This window comes from Myxocyprinus asiaticus, chromosome 37, assembly GCF_019703515.2.
Source record: "Myxocyprinus asiaticus isolate MX2 ecotype Aquarium Trade chromosome 37, UBuf_Myxa_2, whole genome shotgun sequence".
Lineage (NCBI taxonomy): Eukaryota > Metazoa > Chordata > Actinopteri > Cypriniformes > Catostomidae > Myxocyprinus > Myxocyprinus asiaticus.
Genome location: NC_059380.1, coordinates 17,608,073 through 17,626,914, shown reverse-complemented (window position 1 = coordinate 17,626,914; position 18,842 = coordinate 17,608,073). Strand labels below are relative to the sequence as shown.

Genomic DNA, 18,842 nt, shown 5'->3' with positions numbered 1-18,842 from the left:
TGAGATGTTGTTCGTGAGTAGCGCTCAAATGTTGCGCAATGCGTGAAGGCTAAAAATAGCAACAAGCGTGTGTAAACAGAGCAGCACCATTCACTGACACGCTGGAGCTGCGCGTGCATTTTATATATTTACTTATAAAACACAGCCTTTTGTGATTCACAGAGCTATTGCACATCTTCAAGTGGCTTTGAGTAAAATGCACGAGTCATATGAACTACTTTAATTGTGTTTTTACGGTTCTTTTATGTCATTTTTTGAGCTTGACAGTAATGAACATGACTAACAGTATCAGATTTGGATCGGGCTCATCGGACCGATGCCCGATCCGTCTAAAAACTTCAATATCGGAGCGGATCGGTGCATCCCTAGTTCAAATTAATATCACAATGCATCAGAAATTCAAAAGAACCTGATGAAAAGAGAGATTTTCATCACTTGACATTTGATGGAATTCATCTCTGCTGAAAGTGAATTTAGACAATCGTTTCAGTATGTAGTAGCTGAACGTATTGTTATAGAGACACAATAGCTAGGTGTTTATTTCAAATTTGGGCACTTTTATGTTCCCGGGCCTGTTTATTAAAACGAAAAGATTTGGACTTTTCTTTTTGTTGCTCTTTGTTTGTTGTTCTTTTTGTAGAACAACTGAACTTGCTCTCAAAATTCTGTTTTTTTTTTTTAACTCCTGATAACTTCAGGAAGTCACTTTTGGTAATGGAATGTGGTTGTCACTCGTCCATAAACTTTGTAAGATCATAATGTATGAACAACCGTTTTTAGCACTGGATTTTCTTTTTTGGTGAACCAAAAATAAGTGGGAAGTAACATCCCATATTCTCAGCAGTAAGTGTGACCGCTTGACCTATTGTCACAAAATGAAAATTGCCTTCAGTTCCCCAGGTTGTGTTAAACTAAGCATTTATCAATTTTCTCACACATTGTAAAGAAAAGAGCATCTGCAAACTGGGAGTTATTCACTCACTCTGGTTGTTTTTTTTCTGGTGGCTAATTTCCCCTAGTGTGCGCATGCATTTGCATACCTAGTGTTCCCGCGGATCCTTAAAGCCTTAAAATGTCTTAAATTAAGTTTTTTCAAAATGTAAGGTCATAAGTCTTAAATATCTTAGATGAACAACAAAAGTATAAATTATCATTTAAACAGGTCTTAAATTTGGTGGCGGAAAGACAGGAATCGTGATCTGATCTAATGTGATTATCAAACTTCAAAAGAATAAAATTTAATTAAATAAATGCATGTGCTGCGTCCTTCAAAGTGAAAATGTGGCACTGTTGTATTTTCTCCAAACACGTGGGGGCTTGTGAGTGTTTTCAGCTGTTGCAGAGCAGTTTGCAATCATTAGGCCATATTGACAAGTGATTACTAATGATCAACTGTTGATGATGATGGTTTAGTGTTGATGAAATGACATTGTAATACATTGTAGATTATTGTAGGAGAGCACATTTTATTTCCTTTATCTGCTTGAATGAGCAGCTGGAAGCAGTGAAGCACATACATTTCAAAATAAGAGTCCTTGGTGTATTTCAGCCTTTAAAGGTAAAAGTTCTGTGCTATGAATAAAATATATATTTTTTTCCTGGTTATTGGTATTTTGGTTGCACCATAATCTGCATCTGGAATTTAATTCAATTTGGACCCTTGTAGCCTCTGTCTGTCCCTGCCCATCACAGGAAGGAAAGACTAAGAACATTTAATATAGGCTAACAATTAAAAAAAAAACTATTGACAGATTAACTGGCTTTCAACACATTATCGATCAGAAAAATCCAATATTGGTCAAACTCTCATTTGTATTTAATTATATAATGGTACATAAACCAATTTTAATGTGATATACTGTACATGTGGAAAACATGTCTTGAGTATTTTAAACTTGCATATACAGTTGAAGTCAGAAGTTTTTACATACACCTTAGCCAAAAACATTTAAACTCAGTTTTCACAATTCCTGACATTTAATCGTAGAAAACATTCCCTGTCTTAGGTCAGTTAGGATCACTACTTTATTTTAAGAATGTGAAATGTCAGAATAATAGTAGAGAGAATGATTTCAGCTTTTATTTTTTTCATCACATTCCCAGTATGTCAGAAGTTTACATTAGAGCCTGACCGACATGGAATTTTTGAGACGGATACCGATTTTGGAGAGGGAAAATTCACTGATTACCGATATGGTGGCCGATATAGTTAATTTTTGAGCTGGAATGAAAACAGACCTTTTCTATGTGGATTTGTCACCGATTTTGCACCGATATGACTATGCAAAGGTACTCAGAATGCTGCTTTCTTAAACATTTTTATCATAGAATATTTGACATTATTATTATACATTGTCAACAAATTCTAGAAATGAACACTGAGAAAATAAAGAATAAATAAAAATACAATAAATAGGTAAATAAACATCAGTACTCAGTCTACAGTTAGTATCAGTCAAATGCTGACTATTTAAATAAAGAATAAATAAAAATAAAATAAATAGCTGTCACAGTCTCTCCCTCATTTTCTTCAAGGACTCTTATTTTGAAGTTTCCCCCAGACTTCATTTCCCATTGTGCACTGCCCTCATCACTTCCATCTGTTTCTTATTATCCTCACCTGTATTCCATTCACTCATTAGTTCTCCTTGTATAAATATCCTCTAGTTTTACTCACTCTTTTGTTAGTCCTTGAAGTGTTTAATTGAGTTAAATTTAGATGTTAAGATTTATTGAAGCGTTATGTTTAATAGTTTGTTTCCATTCCAGCATTTGTTTCCACCCCACCGAATGTTCTACTCCAACAATTAAAATTAAAGGATTTAAAGATTCCACTCCTGCGTCTCCTCTTCCACTCTTAGACACCCACGTTACAGAAGGACTGACCAACACAGAGAATACGGAAATACTAACCTGCTCTTTCAAATGTCGTCCTCTACTTCAGCGATCCCTCTAATCCTCTTCCACTCATCTAGACCCACATGATCATGGAGCCATCAGGATTATTCATGGAGCTTTTCAGGCAGGATCTTCCCAACTTGGAATACTCAACCAAGTTCCTTCACCTTGCTGCTTCTGTATCAATACCAGACATTTACCTCATTCCCATTTATGGAATGGGATTTAACTATCACAGACCCACAGCACTCCCAGAGGCGGAAAATATTTATTTGGAAAATTACATCCTTGCCACCCTGAATATCCATTACCCTTCACTATCATCACGTTTAATAAAAATGTTGGCCCCTGTCTCTGCATTCCACACCATCTACCTCCACAGTAACTCCTCTCCATTCTATTCCCCTAAATATTTTTTTTGGGGGGGGCCTCATCCTCTCCTGGTTCCGGTAGTCGATTCCCTGCCACAGTCAGCAGTAGCGGCCATGGTTAGCGAGCCAGTGCCCATGCCTGCCACGGTTAGCGAGCCAGTGCCCATGCTTGCAGCTCGACCGTCCCCAAGCCAGTGCCTGCAGCCTCGACCGTCCCCCATCTCTACACTCCCTGCTGGCTTGAAGAAAAGGAAAAGGACTCCTCCTCCCCAGTCTCTGCCCATGCTCACGACCACGGAGGTCGTTCCCCAGTCTCTGCCCATGGTAGTAATGTCACAGTCTGTCTCCCTCATTTTCTTCAAGGACTCTTATTTTGAAGTTTTCCCCAGACTTAATTTCCCATAGTGCACTGCCCTCATCACTTCCATCTGTTTCTTATTATCCTCACCTGTATTCCATTCACTCATTAGTTCTCTTTGTATAAATATCCTCTAGTTTTACCCACTCCTTTGTCAGTCCTTGAAGTGTTTCGTTAAGCTTAGATGTTCAGATTTATTGAAGCGTTACGTTTAATAGTTTGTTTCCACTCCAGCGAACGTTCTACTCCAACGATTATAATTAAAGGATTTAAAGATTCCACTCCTGTGTCTCCTCCCTTCCACTCCTAGACACCCACTTTACAATAGCTAAATAAACATCAGTACTGTATGTTTAGTATCAGTCAAATGCTGACCATTAAAATAAAGAATAAATTAAAATAAATAGCTAAATAATCAAATCAAAATCAAATCACTTTTATTGTCACACAACCATATACACAAGTGCAATGGTGTGTGAAATTCTTGGGTGCATTTCCGAGCAACATAGAAGTCGTGACAGTGATGAGACATATACCATTTTACAATAAACATCAGATTAACACAACACAAAGTCTAATATACACATAATTACACACAACACAATATACAAATAATAACATACACTGTACAGTATACAATACACACAATATAGATACACATTATGATGAATAATACACATTATTCAATGAAAAGTATATATAGAATGTACAGTAGGTTCTATTGTACTGTATTGACATTCAGGCTGTCGGTTGATAGAAAGTTGTTAAGAGAGAATATAATAATATAATTTATGACAGTCCGGTGTGAGATATAAGAGTAAGAGTAATAAAGTGCAGTGCTGATGTATTTTGATCATGGGAGATCAAGAGTTCAAAAGTCTGATTGCTTGGGGGAAGAAGCTATCATGAAGTCGGCTGGTGCGGGTCCTGATGCTGCGATACCGCCTGCCTGATGGTAGCAGTGAGAACAGCCCATGGCCCATGGAACAGCCCATGGCTCGGGTGGCTGGATTCTCCACTCCTGTGTCTCCTGTGTATTACTGTTTAGTGTCAGTCAAATGCTGACTATATTAATACTACCGAGTCAAGATAAACAGCTGCAGCATTGTTACACCGTATTCTGCTATACAAGTTAAGGGGAAACTTTCAATGGTGTAAAACCAGACTTTTAAATATTACATTTTATAAATGCAAAGACTGGAATTGTTCGGTTGAAGGGGGTACCGAACTGTGAATCCTAAATAAAACAGTTTGTTGAATACATGTTTACTCATTAGCTTCCAATCAGCTGACAACAATGAAAGTAGATACGTGATTAGCTAGTTAGCTATTAGCTCGTTGTCACGGAGAGTAAAAGACAGACGTTTATTTTACTTTCCTAAAGGCTAATATCGGCCGACCGTTATATTGGTCGGGCACTAGTTTACGTACACTTTGTTAGTATTTGGTAGCATTGTCCTTAAATTGTTTAACTTGGGTCAAATGTTTTGGGTAGCCTTCCACAAGCTTCTCACAATGAGTTGCTGGAATTTTGACTCATTCCTCCAGACAGAGCTGCTGTAACTGAGTCAGGTTTGTAGGCTTCCTTACTCCCACCCACTTTTTCAGTTCTGCCCACAAATTGTCTATCGAATTGAGGTCAGGGCTTTGTGATGGCCACTCCAATACCTTGACTTTGTTGTCCTTAAGCCATTTTGCAACAACTTTGGAGGTATACTTGGGGTCATTTTCCATTTGGAAGACCCATTTTCGACCAAGCTTTAACTTCCTGGCTGATGTCTTGAGATGTTGCTTCAATATATCCACATAATTTTCCTTCCTCATGATGCCATCTATTTTGTGAAGTGCACCAGTCCCTCCTGCAGCAAAGCACCCCCACAACATGATGCTGCCACCCCCATGCTTCACGATTGGGATGGTGTTCTTCGGCTTGCAAGCCTCACCCTTTTTCCTCCAAGCATAACGATAGTCATTATGGCCAAACAGTTCAATTTTTGTTTCATCAGACCAGAGGACATTTCTCCAAAAAGTAAGATCTTTGACTCCATGTGCACTTGCAAACTGTTGTCTGGCTCTTTTATTATGGTTTTGGAGCAGTGGTTTCTTCCTTGCCTAGCAGCCTTTCAGTTTATGTCGATATAGGACTCGTTTTACTGTGGATATAGATACTTGTCTACCTGTTTCCTCCAGCATCTTCACAAGGTCCTTTGTTGTTCTGGGATTGATTTGCACTTTTTGCACCAAATTACGTTCATCTCTAGAAGACAGAATGCGTCTCCTTCCTGAGCGGTATGATGGCTGCGTGGTACCATGGTGTTTATTCTTGCATACTATTGTTTTTACAGATGAACGTTGTACCTTCAGGTGTTTGGAAATTGCTCCCAAGGATGAACCAGATTTGTGGAGGTCCACAATTATTTTTCTGAGGTCTTGACTGATTTCTTTTGATTTTCCCATGATGTCAAGCAAAGAGGCACTGAGTTTGAAGGTAGGCCTTAAAATACATCCACAGGTACACCTCAAATTCAGTACACTTCCTATCAGAAGCTAATTGGCTTATTGTCTAAAGGCTTGGCATAATGTTCTGGAATTTTCCAAGCTGCTTAAAAGGCACAGTTAACTTAGTGTATGTAAACTTCTGATCCACTGGAATTGTGATATAGTCAAATAAAAGTGAAAATCTGTCTGTAAACAATTGTTGGAAAAATTACTTGTGTCATGCACAAAGTAGATGTCCTAAACGACTTGCCAAAACTATAGTTTGGTAATATTAAATCTGTGGAGTGGTTAAAAAATTTGTTTTAATGACTTCAAGCTAAGTGTATGTAAATTTCTGACTTTAACTGTAGCCTACCCTGTTTTACTTATGTTAAGACCATGTTAATTGTGTGCCCCTGCCTGTTTAAGTAAGAGTCTGTGAAATTTGATTTCTTTTGAGATTCTGTAGGTTTGTTCTGGTATGGGGATATGGTATTAATTTTATTTGTTTAGGTCTTGAAAAAGGTCTTAAAGTCTTAAACTCTGCAGCAACCCTGCATACATGTGAGCATTTGTGTGCCGGTGTAATTGTGCGTTTCTCTTTGTGTATATGTGTGCATGCCGTGGACCCTGCAGCTGAGGTTTTGATAAGAAATATAGATCTCCTTATTCTAGCTCCATGCTCATCTCAACTACAGGGTGTTAGTTTCCATAGCAACCCTTACGCCCACCCTGCATGTAGTGTTCAGACAACCCCAGGCAAGACTCAAGAGCGTGCTTTCAGATGGCTGGTGTGCTCTGGATGTCGTCCTGAAAGATAAGGCTATTAAAGTGTTTCCCACTTCTCTTAGTCAGCTGTGCCAGGCGCAGGGATCCATATACTGCAGTCATACTGCAGTTTGAACTGCTATAACTCTTCAATTATGATGCTGTTGTGATTCATAGGCAAATCCTGTGGATTAGTGTTGGCATGTGGTTATAGTCTTTTTCCACTGTTCCAATGTCTCTACACTAATAGCCTTTGCTGCTTTCTTTCCATAGGTTTGATGTTTAGAACCAGACTGCATTGTTTTAAACCTGTGGATGTAGAATAAATACATGTTTTGACACTTATATTTGGCAAAAAAATGAGAATCGATTTATTTGAACAGATGTTATCATTGCTAATTATCGGTAATGAAAAATTAGAGCTATGCTGCAACTAAAGCTTTGTTTTATTTTTCGGAGCCCATTTGTGCCAGTGTTAATTATAATTAATTAATCAGTTAAACAATAATTTCTGAAATGCCTAAACATGGATAAATGTATACAATATAAATCAACAATTGGCATAAAACTATTAATTAAAACGTAGCTAAATTGAAAATGCAATATTCAGCTTAGCAATTCATATATACATAATTCAATTGAGAATAGTTCATTTAAATAGATGATGAATCTATTCATAATTTAAATTTGTTTCATTTTACTGGGCCACCATTTATTTTAAAGAGACAGTTGAGAATTTGTCTCCTACACGAGCACAAGATCTTAATGTGTCAGAGCACATGTGCTAACCACTAGGCTGCATCTCTGACACGTAATTGCAACTTTAATCTGTTTATTGCATTTATCTAATGTCCTATTATTGATATTCATTTCTTAGAATTGATTTGTTGATTTCTCAGTTGGTTGAGTGGCACAAATGTATCTCCATATTTAATGTCCTTGAACATTGTAGATTATAAGTTTTGAGGCAGCTTTGTTCATGTAAACAATAAGGACAAAATGTGGTCAGGCTTCATTAAAAATCTATCAGCCGAACGGGCACAAGTCACTGTACGTGGAGTCTGAGCTACCATCTGCTTATGCTGGAGAGAGACTGCAATGCTAAAAAAGGAAATTGTTTGTTGTTTTGATGTGGTGGTTCGTGTCTACATATTGGCATACATGTTTCTCTCAAACTCCTCTTCCAGTGGCATTTGGCTGTCTGTGAAATGAGTCACACGTCTCATAGCGCAATGAGGCTCTTTAATGCTGATTTGACAGCACGTCTCTCTTGCTTTGTTCAGGCTCATCAAATTCATAAAAATGCAGTAATTTAAGTTTTTCGTGGGAGTCGCCTGACTGAGCGTGATGCCTTGTTTACTCAGCTTTTCTCCTAAACAGCGTTATAGGAGGAGACATCAGCTCAAGATAGATTAAAGCTGTTTTCGCAGGCACTTTTGTTCAGGATGTATAATTTTTGAATATATGTTTCCATGTTTTGTGCGGTCTTCAAATTTAGCTCAGATCCAGATTCGATGAGCATGCAGAGTTGATTAAAATTCTCATGAGTGCCTGGAAACGATTTTGATCCTATCAGACCAAAGCTCAAGTAGTGCTCATTACCTCCCACTCTGCATCCTACAAGCCAGCAGATTCTCCTGCTCAAGCAAGTAATAATAATACAGTCACTTAACCAAATACTCCTTTTGTTTAGGATGGGCAAAGTATTTCTAAAGTCATTTGATGACTGGCGCAGCATGCAGACCTTTTTTTTTTATTTTTTTTTTCGCACAAATCTTATGATGAACTAAAGATAATTTAGGTTTATGTGACCAATGCTGTTTGAATTAACCACATACATTTCTGCATTACTGTAAACACAATATTTGTTTTGTGTAATGAATCATGTGTAATGAATCCAAATGATTGATTTGAAATTAATCAACAGCATGACACCGATGCTGTTGATATACAACCCCAATTCCCAAAAATGTAGGACAGTATGTAAAGTGCTAATTAACACAAAGGAGTGATTTGTAAATTCTGTTCACCCTGTGCTATATTGAAAGCACAACACATTATTTGATGTTTTATCTTGTAAATTAATTTTTTGTTGTTTTTTGTTTTTTCAATATACATTCATTTCTAATCAGATGAATGCAACACATTCCAGAAATGTTGGGACAGTCGAGTGTTTACCACAGTGTAACATCACCATTTCTTCTATTAAGCATTTGGGCACTAAAGACACAAGTTTGTTAAATTGTTAGCAAGCAGAATTTACCCCCATTCATCCGTTATGCAGGTTTTTCAGCTGCGCAATTATACGGGGCCTTAGTTGTGATCTTCACAATGTGCCACATACTCTCAATTGAAAATGGGTCAGTCCAGTCTAGCAACCGCACTTTCTATGTATGCAGCCATGCACTTGTAAATGGGCAGTATGGGGTTGGTTTTGAGCTGAGCCATACATGAACTCTGTCCATTGTAGTGATATTAGAAGAAACGGTGATGTTACACAGTGGAAAACACTTAACTGTCCCAACTTTTTTGGAGTGTGTTTCAATCATCTGATTTGAAATGTATAAAAAAAAAAAATTCAGAAGGTAAAACATCAAATAATTTGTTGTTGTAGTGCTTTCGATATAGTACAGGGTGAATAGAATTTACAAATTATATATATTTTTTTTTTATTAGCATTTAACATACTGTCCCAACCTTTTCCAAATTGGGTTGTAGCTTAACTTGTATTCAACTTGTAACATTCCTTTAATGTGTTACTTTACAGTTACTATTTATGACCTATTTTTGCAGCTCAGTTTTTTTTTTTTTTTTACAGTCGGGGTGAACTATGGAGGGTGCTATGCATTGTGAATGTTTAAATGACAAGAAAACATCACACTGCCCCTTTAACCACATGTGTTTGTCTTGTCAAGGCTCTGGAGCGCTCTGAGAGTGAGGAGGTTTCAGTTATCACCCAACTGGTGAAGAAGATTCTCATCATCATCTCACGGCCTGCACGACTGCTCGAGTGTCTGGTTAGATGCTGCAAAACACCTACACTGATTCTCAGCCCTCCAGTGAATATTCCTGATGGTCTAACTTTTCCTTTACTGTGCTTCTGATTATACTGCAGGAGTTTGACCCTGAAGAGTTTTATCATCTATTAGAGGCTGCAGAGGGTCACGCCAAAGTCGGCCAGGGCATCAAAACAGATATTCCCCGATATATAATCAGCCAGCTTGGGCTTAACCGAGATCCCCTTGATGGTGTGAGATCTGTCATTTTTAATATGATAAACTTGTTTGCAAAGCCTGTGCATTGACTTAAGGCTCATTTTGTTGCACCTCTCATCTCTTTTGACAGAAGTTGTGCAGTTAGAGGGGCAGTATGATTCCGGCCCCACACTGACTGTCGATTCGGAAGAATCTGCAGAGGTAAATGCACCCAAACAGAGCTGAAGCAAAAAATAGCCTCACTGAGTTTAAGATTCACTAACGATACTTCTCTTCCTGATTCTTTCAGCAGAATAAATCCTTTCCCACGCCACCACGAAGGAAACCACTGGAGAGTGATTTTGAGACCATAAAACTCATCAGTAATGGGGCTTATGGGTAAGCAAATCACATCATGACCCAGGTATGAAAATGATTACTTTAGAGATGGCACAAGGGCACCTTTTCAACTGAAAAACGTTCTCATCATCTAGCTTTAATCTCATCCTAGCTCATTACATTATCTTGATATCTTTAAGTCAGCCAGTCCGTCAACCATATTGCTGTTTTTGAAACTTGGAATGTTTTCAATCTGTCCTGCAGGGCTGTGTATCTAGTAAGACATAAAGAAACTCGGCAACGATTTGCCATGAAAAAGATCAATCGACAGAACCTGATTCTGCGGAACCAGATCCAGCAGGTGTTTGTGGAGCGAGACATCCTGACGTTTGCAGAGAACCCCTTTGTAGTTAGCATGTTCTGCTCCTTCGAGACACGCAGGCACCTGTGCATGGTCATGGAGTATGTGGAAGGTGAGGAACTGAACATAGGTTATATCAAGATCAAAACAGGTGTAAGACTAAGGAAATCTGTTTTAATGCTTTGTATTATGCCCTTTTTATTTTTATTTATTTAATTTTTCAAATTAAAATGTAGACAAACCAACTGAAATACAGCCCATAATTAAGCCCAAAACAAAGGAAAGAGGAGCTCTCGCACAAAAGTTGTTGAAGAATCCTTGTGAAAAACCTAGGTCTGATTGATGTGTGTTTATTAGTAGGGGTTTAAATGACCATTATTTATAAGTAGCATACATAAGGTAAAATACCAAAAATAAATAAATCTGAACTGGCATTTCAAAATGTTTTGCCAACTCAATGCCACAAATCTCTGAATGATAAAATTAAATGTAACAGACATAGATTTGCACATTTACAGCTGTTGATCAAGGTGGCGTTATGTTCATGCACCATGGTTTTCCCTGCTTTTAATATTTTTAAAGCAAAATTTCAGGCTGGTAAAGCAAATTTAATAACATTTGTATCATGATTTGTGCCTAATGCCCTGCTTGATATGCTTCACATCTGAAACGCACATTTATGTGGTGCGTTTGAAGCCTATTTCGCCTGAGTGTGGCACGAGCTATCACAGAGCCACTCATGCTCTGCTCTATCCTTCTGTATCTCTGGAACACATACAAGCTCTTCTCCATATTCCAACCACAAAACTCATGTTCTGTTCTTCTCTACTTTAAAGGAATATTCTGGGTTCAATACAAGTTAAGCTCAATCGACAGCATTTGTGGCATAATGCCACAACAATACATTGACTCATCCCTCCTTTTCCTTAAAAAAAGCAAATATCTGGTTTACAGTGAGGCACTAAGAATGGAAGTGAATTAGGGCCAATTTTTTAACTTTAAAATACTCACTTTTTCAAAAGTATAGCCACAAGAAGACATAAACAATATGCATGTAAACATGTTTTTAGTGTAATAAAATCGGTTACTATCCTTTTCTGTGTAAAGTTTTAGCCAATTTTCCAACTTCATTGACATGATGATGTAAAGTCAACAAACCCTAAAATGACTGTAAAAATGACAATTTAAACAACTTTATAGCTCAAATAATACTTGAGTTTTAACAGAAGAGTTAATGTAAGTGCTTTTATAAAATTATAAGCTTCAAATTTCTGCCTTTTAGCCCTCCAAAAATTGGCCACACTCACTTCCATTGTAAGTACCTCACTGTAACCTTGATTTTTGCTTTTTTAAAGAAAAGGAGAGACGAGTCTAAATTAATTTTGGTGGTAATCAACATTACGCCATAAATGCTGTCGATTGAGCTTAAAGGGATAGTTCACCTAAAAATGAAAATTCTCATCATTTACTCAACTTCATGCCATCCCAGATGTTTGACTTTTTTCTTCTGTTGAACACAAAGATTTTTAGAAGAATATTTCAGCTCTGTAGGTCCATACAATGCAAGTGAATGGGTGCCAAAATTGTGTAGCTCCAAAAAGCACATTAAGGCAGCATAAAAGTAATCCATAAGACTCCAGTGGTTTAATCCAAATCTTCTGAAGCGATATGGTATGCGTGGGTGAGAAACAGTTCAATATTTAGTCCTTTTTATTAGTCCTTTTTACTGTCACTCTCCACTTTCACTTTTACATTCTTCTTTTGTTTTAGATGATTCGCATTTTTCATGCATATCACCACCTAGTGGGCAGGGAGGAGAATTTATGGTTTTAACGGACTTAAATATTGATCTGTTTCTCACCCACACCTATCATATCGCTCCAGAAGATATTGTTTTAACCACTCGAGTTGTATGGATTACTTTTATGCTGACTTTATACTTTTTGGAGCTTAATTTTGGCACCCATTCACTTGCATTGTGTGGACCTACAGAGATTTTTCTTCTAAAAATCTTTGTGTTCTACAGAAGAAAGAAAATCATACACATCTGCGTGAATTAATGATGAGAGAATTTTCATTATTGAGTGAACTATTCCTTTTAACTTGTATTGAATCAGAAATATTCCTTTAAAGCACTGAAGTCAAACCTCTCAAACAGCTTGACTGCTCCAACATTTAAACGGCACTGCCGAGGAAAAGAGAAAACACTGCCATGTGACAAAAATAGGTTTTTCAAATTACAGATCATCATCCAAACAAATTTATCATGATTTTAGAGAAATAAGAGTAACTGGCATTTTGACTGAAAATGTGAGTTTCATATTAAGTAATCTATTATATGGAATCTATTAGACTTAATTTTTATTTCAACTGTGGCAGTTTAAAGTATCTAAATGTGTTTAGGTGACTATTTTGTCATAACAAGTACTGTAATTTGTGTTTTAGAAAGACTAGCTAAATTTAATGAGCAGCCATTCATGGTCTTATCTATGATTATGGCATTGACTGAAAATATAAGGGCAATAAAGGGCTTTAAAGTATGGACCTCCAAGACTTATAGACAAAGTTTCCCTTCTGTGTAATATATATTTGAATGATGGTTGATATTATAATAAACTGGCCTTTTTTGCCTTCAGATATTTTAAAGATGACTTAAATAATTAAGAGCCTGATAAAAGGAAAACATTTGTCACTGAGGAGAAAACGACATTTCACTAGCAGTCTTACCTCATTAAAGTGGTCTACACTTGGGTTCAGTAAGAATATTATTGTCCTATAATAAGTGTCAATTAAATAAAGTTTAGTTTGATTTCACATAGCACCTTAGTGTTAAGTAAAAATTGTTGAATTCCAAACTTTCCAGATACTTAGATGATAGAAATATTTTGTATCCAATGTAAACATGACATGCAATAATGTAATCATGTTATATATTAATTTCAGTTATCTCATAAACTAACTTTTGAGCATGTGGATGACCTTATTCAATATCAGCAAAATCATACAAGCACGAGTACTGTTGTACAGAATGTTAGCACGGAATCACATTGTCATATTGCTTAATTATTACATGGCTCTCTGGATTTGAGTCTGATTGGTCAGTTGCAGCATTCTGTTGTCAGATGTTTTATATACACCGATCAGCACAACATAAAAACCACCTGCCTAATATTGTGTAGGTCCCCCTCATGCCGCCAAAACAGCGCCAACCCGCATCTCAGAATAGCATTATGAGATTATATTCTTCTCGCCACAGTTGTACAGAGCGGTTGTCTGAATTACCGTAGACTTTGTCCGTTCGAACCAGTGTGGCCATTCTCTGTTGACCTCTCTCATCAACAAGGTGTTTCCATCCGCAGAACTGCCCCTCACTCGATCTTTTTTGTTTTTGGCACCATTCTGAGGAAATTCTAGAGACTAGAGTTGTGTGTGAAAATCCCAGGAGATCAGCTGTTACAGAAATACTCAAACCAGCCCGTCTGGCACCAACAATCATCCATGCAATTAACTAATCAGCCAACCTTGTGGCAGCAGTGCAGTGGATAAAATCATGCAGATACGGGCCAGGAGCTTCAGTTAATGTTCACATCAGCCGTCAGAATGGGGAAAAAATGTGATCTCAGTGATTTGGAGCGTGGCATGTTTGTTGGTGCCAGATGGGCTGGTTTGAGTATTTCTTTAACTGCTGATCTCCTGGAATTTTCACGCACAACAGTCTCTAGAATTTACTCTGAATGGTGCCAAAAACAAAAAACATCCAGTGAGCAGGGGTTCTGTGGACGGAAATGCATTGTTGATGAGAGAGTTCAACAGAGAATGGCCAGACTGATTCGAACTGACAAAGTCTACTGTAACACAGATAACCTCTCTGTACAGTTGTAGTGAGAAGAATAGCATCTCAGAATACTATTCTGAGATGTGGGTTGGTGCCGTTTTGGTGGCATGAGGGGGACCTACACAATATTAGGCAGGTGGTTTTAAAATTGTGGCTGAACGGTGTATATATAAACTCAGCAAAAAAGAAACGTCCCTTTTTCAGGACATTGTATTTTAAAGATAACTTTGTAAACATCCAAATAATTTTACAGATCTTTATTGTAAAGGGTTTAAACAATGTTTTCCATGCTTGTTCAATGAACCATAAACAATTAATGAACATGCACCTGTGGAACGGTCGTTAAGACACTAACAGCTTACAGATGGTAGGCAATTAAGGTCACAGTTATAAAAACTTAGGACACTAAAGAGACCTTTCTACTGACTCTGAAATACACCAAAAGAAAAATGCCCAGGGTCCCTCCTTATCTGCGTGAACGTTCCTTAGGCATGCTTCATGGAGGCATGAGGACTGCAGATGTGGCCAGGGCAATAAATTGCAATGTCCGTACTGTGAGATGCCTAAGACAGCGCTACAGGGAGACAGGAAGGACAGCTGATCATCCTCGCAGTGGCAGACCACGTGTAACAACACCTGCACAGGATCGGTACATCTGAATATCACACTTACAGGTACGGGATGGCAACAACAACTGCCCGAGTTACACCAGGAATGCACAATCCCTCCATCAGTGCTCAGACTGTCCACAATAGGCTGAGAGAGGCTGGACTGAGGGCTTGTAGGCCTGTTGTAAGGCAGGTCCTTACCAGACATCACCGGCAACAATGTCGCCTATGGGCACAAACCCACCTTCGCTGGACCAGACAGGACTGGCAAAAAGTGCTCTTCACTGACGATTCATGGTTTTGTCTCACCAGGGGTGATGGTCGGACTCGCGTTTATCGTCAAAGGAATGAGCGTTACACCGAGGCCTGTACACTGGAGTGGGATCGATTTGGAGGTGGAAGGTCCGTCATGGTCTGGGGCGGTGTGTCACAGCATCATCGGACTGAGCTTGTTGTCATTGCAGGCAATCTCAACGCTGTGCGTTACAGGGAAGACATCCTCCTCCCTCATGTTACCCTTCCCGCAGGCTCTTCCTGACATGAACCTCCAGCATGACAATGCCACCAGCCATACTGCTCGTTCTGTGTGTGATTTCCTGCAAGACAGGAATGTCAGTGTTCTGCTATGGCCAGCAAAGAGCCCGGATCTCAATCCCATTGAGCACGTCTGGGACCTGTTGGATCGGAGGGTGAGGGCTAGGGCCATTCACCCCAGAAATGTCCAGGAACTTGCAAGTACTTTGGTGGAAGTGTGGGGTAACATCTCACAGCAAGAACTGGCAAATCTGGTGCAGTCCACGAGGAGGAGATGCACTGCAGTACTTAATGCAGCTCGTGGCCACACCTGATACTGATTGTTACTTTTGATTTTGACCCCCCCCCCCTTTTTTTTCAGGGATGCATTATTCCATTTCTGTTATTCACATGTCTGTGAAACTTGTTCAGTTTATGTCTTAGTTGTTGAATCGTTTTATGTTCATACAAATATTTACACGTTAAGTTTGCTGAAAATAAAAGCAGTTGAAAGTGAGAGGATGTTTCTTTTTTTGCTGAGTTTATATGTATATAATGACTGCTAAACCCTATATTTGACAGTTGTCCCAGTCAACAGAGTTCGTGTCTGTTTATTTATTGGGTAAGTAGCCATATTATAAGGAGGATAATGTTAAGTCAGCCAGCTGTTGTGATGATGACCAGCTGACTAAGTTTTATCACTTATTACCACCTCAATAACAATGTTCGGGGTGATTTGATTTCCAGGTGGAGACTGTGCCACTCTGCTGAAGAACATGGGCCCACTTCCTGTGGATATGACCAGGATGTACTTTGCAGAGACAGTTCTGGCATTGGAGTACCTCCACAGTTACGGCATTGTGCACAGGGATCTCAAACCAGACAAGTGAGAAAATTCAAAAATTGCCTAAATTTCATGCAGCAGTATGTGAATGCAATTTTTGTTAAATAGTTGTTAACATTTTGCAGCCTTTTGATTACTTCGATGGGACATATTAAACTCACTGACTTTGGGCTCTCTAAAATCGGCCTCATGAACATGACCACCAATCTGTATGAAGGCCACATTGAGAAAGACACCAGGGAGTTCATCGACAAGCAGGTGAGCTTTTTTAAACAATTAGTGGTGCTTGGTATGACCTGAGCCATATCTAGGGTACAGGGTAGGCTCTTGGGCCATTAAGCAACCACCTATTAATACACAGAGCACCTTAGCAGTAGGGATGTGCGAGACTAGTCGACTAAACGGTTCTGATGCTGCTAGTCGACACTGGAATTACTAGTCGGTTAATATTTCCCCCCATTAAACTGATAATAATTTTACACATTTATGTTTGGTTTTATATTTTTTTACAGAGGCTGCACTTAAATTACTGGCATATTAATGTTACATATTTTAAATAGAATTAATAATACAAATATTATTTAAAAAGAGGATATCTGGAGCAGATACAGAGTTTAATTTCACCTCAGGCTGCGCATGCTTCTTCCCTTTCTCTCGTGGCGTGCGCAGGAAAATGTCCTCTCGCTAGACAAGCAAACTCAGCAAAGTAGTTACAGTGGTGGTGAGGGAATCGGCTTTCCAAATGTTTGAAAGTCCCTATGGATGTTTTCACATTTGAGTCTTTACATCTGTGCATGCTTGGATGTTATTTTTCCGCTGCGCAGGCTTTTTCAAATGCAGGATAGCCGCCTCAGGTGAGTCAAGTCCCATCTTTCACCAGACCATGTCGACGTGTTAATTTTACTCATCAAAAAATTTATGCTTTTGAGTAAGTAGCCTAGAAAATAACTGTTTTAGACTAAGTATGCAATTTTTTTTTTAAATCTGCTGATTAAGAAGGCTATTTTCAATGTGGTGCCGACTGCTTAACATGTTAAACTATCTTTTCTGTGTGCACATCATGTTTAGAATACAGTAGGTTTATTGCAGGCTACATCACAGGCCTATTTTTTTTTGTCCTATAGCTACTTTTTTTTTTTTTTTTTTTTTTTTACATCGTAACTGTTTTTGGTTAACGTTTTTTACTGAACAGCTGTCATATTAGATCAATGGCAAATGCACGACTGAACACCCTGAAATACGCGCAACTTTTCAGCGCATTTTTTTTTCTCTTTCATAGATTTGGCTTAGTCTACCTGTTAATTATTTTCAACAATGTCCTGACTGTTTTAATGTTAAGTAACTTTTACTTTGTGATTTCCATTTAGAACAGGCTTTTAGGGTTGTTCCATTAATCCTGCACTATTCATTCAGTTGTTTTCAGTAAATAAACATGTATTCGCTAAAGGTGAATGCGTGTCATGTTCTATATTTAATGTACAGTGATCATAATTCAAGGTGAGCACGTCGCAGATAAATGCCCCTTTTCAGTGGAATTTAGCATTGGATTTGGAATAGATTAGGTATTTTAAATGGGTCGCTTAAATTATTATTTTTTTTTTAACTGTTTTCTGAAGGTTGGTTTCTCTTTAGACTAGACGGTTACAAAACTTCCGTTTAAACGACAGTCAAATTAGTCGTAGCGCACATCCCTACTTAGCAGTCACATTGCAAAACTTTGATTAGAATTATTGCTAATTTACTATGATTTTAATGATATTAGTTATGTATTTTATGCATTGTGTTGGGTTGAGCAAGAGACAGACACAGTGGGTGTGGCGTCAAACCTCAGTCAAAAGGGGGAAAATAGCGTCATTGGGGAAGTGTCTGAAACAAAGGGGGAATCTGGCATCCTCATGGTGAAAAGGGGCTTAGTGAAGTTCGGGGAGTGCCTATAATTCTTTGGTCCAGGAATAAGGGGCGGGGTCTGGTGGTCGCACATGCACCACTCCTGGGTCCCGGGTCAAGGGGAATGGCAGCCCAGCATCCTGGCCCATCAGCTGTAAAGTATGCTTTCTGTGTTTCATTATTTAAAATGATTTGCTATAGGTTTGTGGCACTCCGGAGTACATCGCCCCAGAAGTGATCCTGCGGCAGGGCTACGGGAAACCTGTGGACTGGTGGGCTATGGGCATCATTCTGTATGAGTTCCTGGTTGGATGTGTTCCGTTCTTCGGAGACACAACTGAAGAGCTCTTTGGGCAGGTTGTCAGTGGTGAGCTCAGATGAATGTTTA

The 18,842-nt window shown here is 38.5% G+C and overlaps 1 protein-coding gene across 13 annotated transcripts in view; it reads left to right on the top strand.

Annotated features, from left to right (window-relative positions):
- Positions 1-18,842, top strand: part of LOC127428135 (microtubule-associated serine/threonine-protein kinase 3-like) — a 55,407-nt gene that overhangs the window by 17,132 nt on the left and 19,433 nt on the right. For 6 of the 13 annotated variants that reach the window (XM_051676246.1, XM_051676244.1, XM_051676242.1 and 3 more), the window contains 8 exons: positions 9,789-9,890; positions 9,989-10,121; positions 10,219-10,289; positions 10,378-10,466; positions 10,671-10,879; positions 16,471-16,609; positions 16,693-16,825; positions 18,656-18,821. In XM_051676246.1, the coding sequence (XP_051532206.1) occupies positions 9,789-9,890; positions 9,989-10,121; positions 10,219-10,289; positions 10,378-10,466; positions 10,671-10,879; positions 16,471-16,609; positions 16,693-16,825; positions 18,656-18,821 (1,042 nt within the window). Of the gene's footprint in view, positions 1-5,972; positions 6,116-9,788; positions 9,891-9,988; positions 10,122-10,218; positions 10,290-10,377; positions 10,467-10,670; positions 10,880-16,470; positions 16,610-16,692; positions 16,826-18,655; positions 18,822-18,842 lie in introns of all 13 variants that reach the window. The other 7 variants (XM_051676245.1, XM_051676243.1, XM_051676239.1 and 4 more) reach the window with 4 other exon arrangements.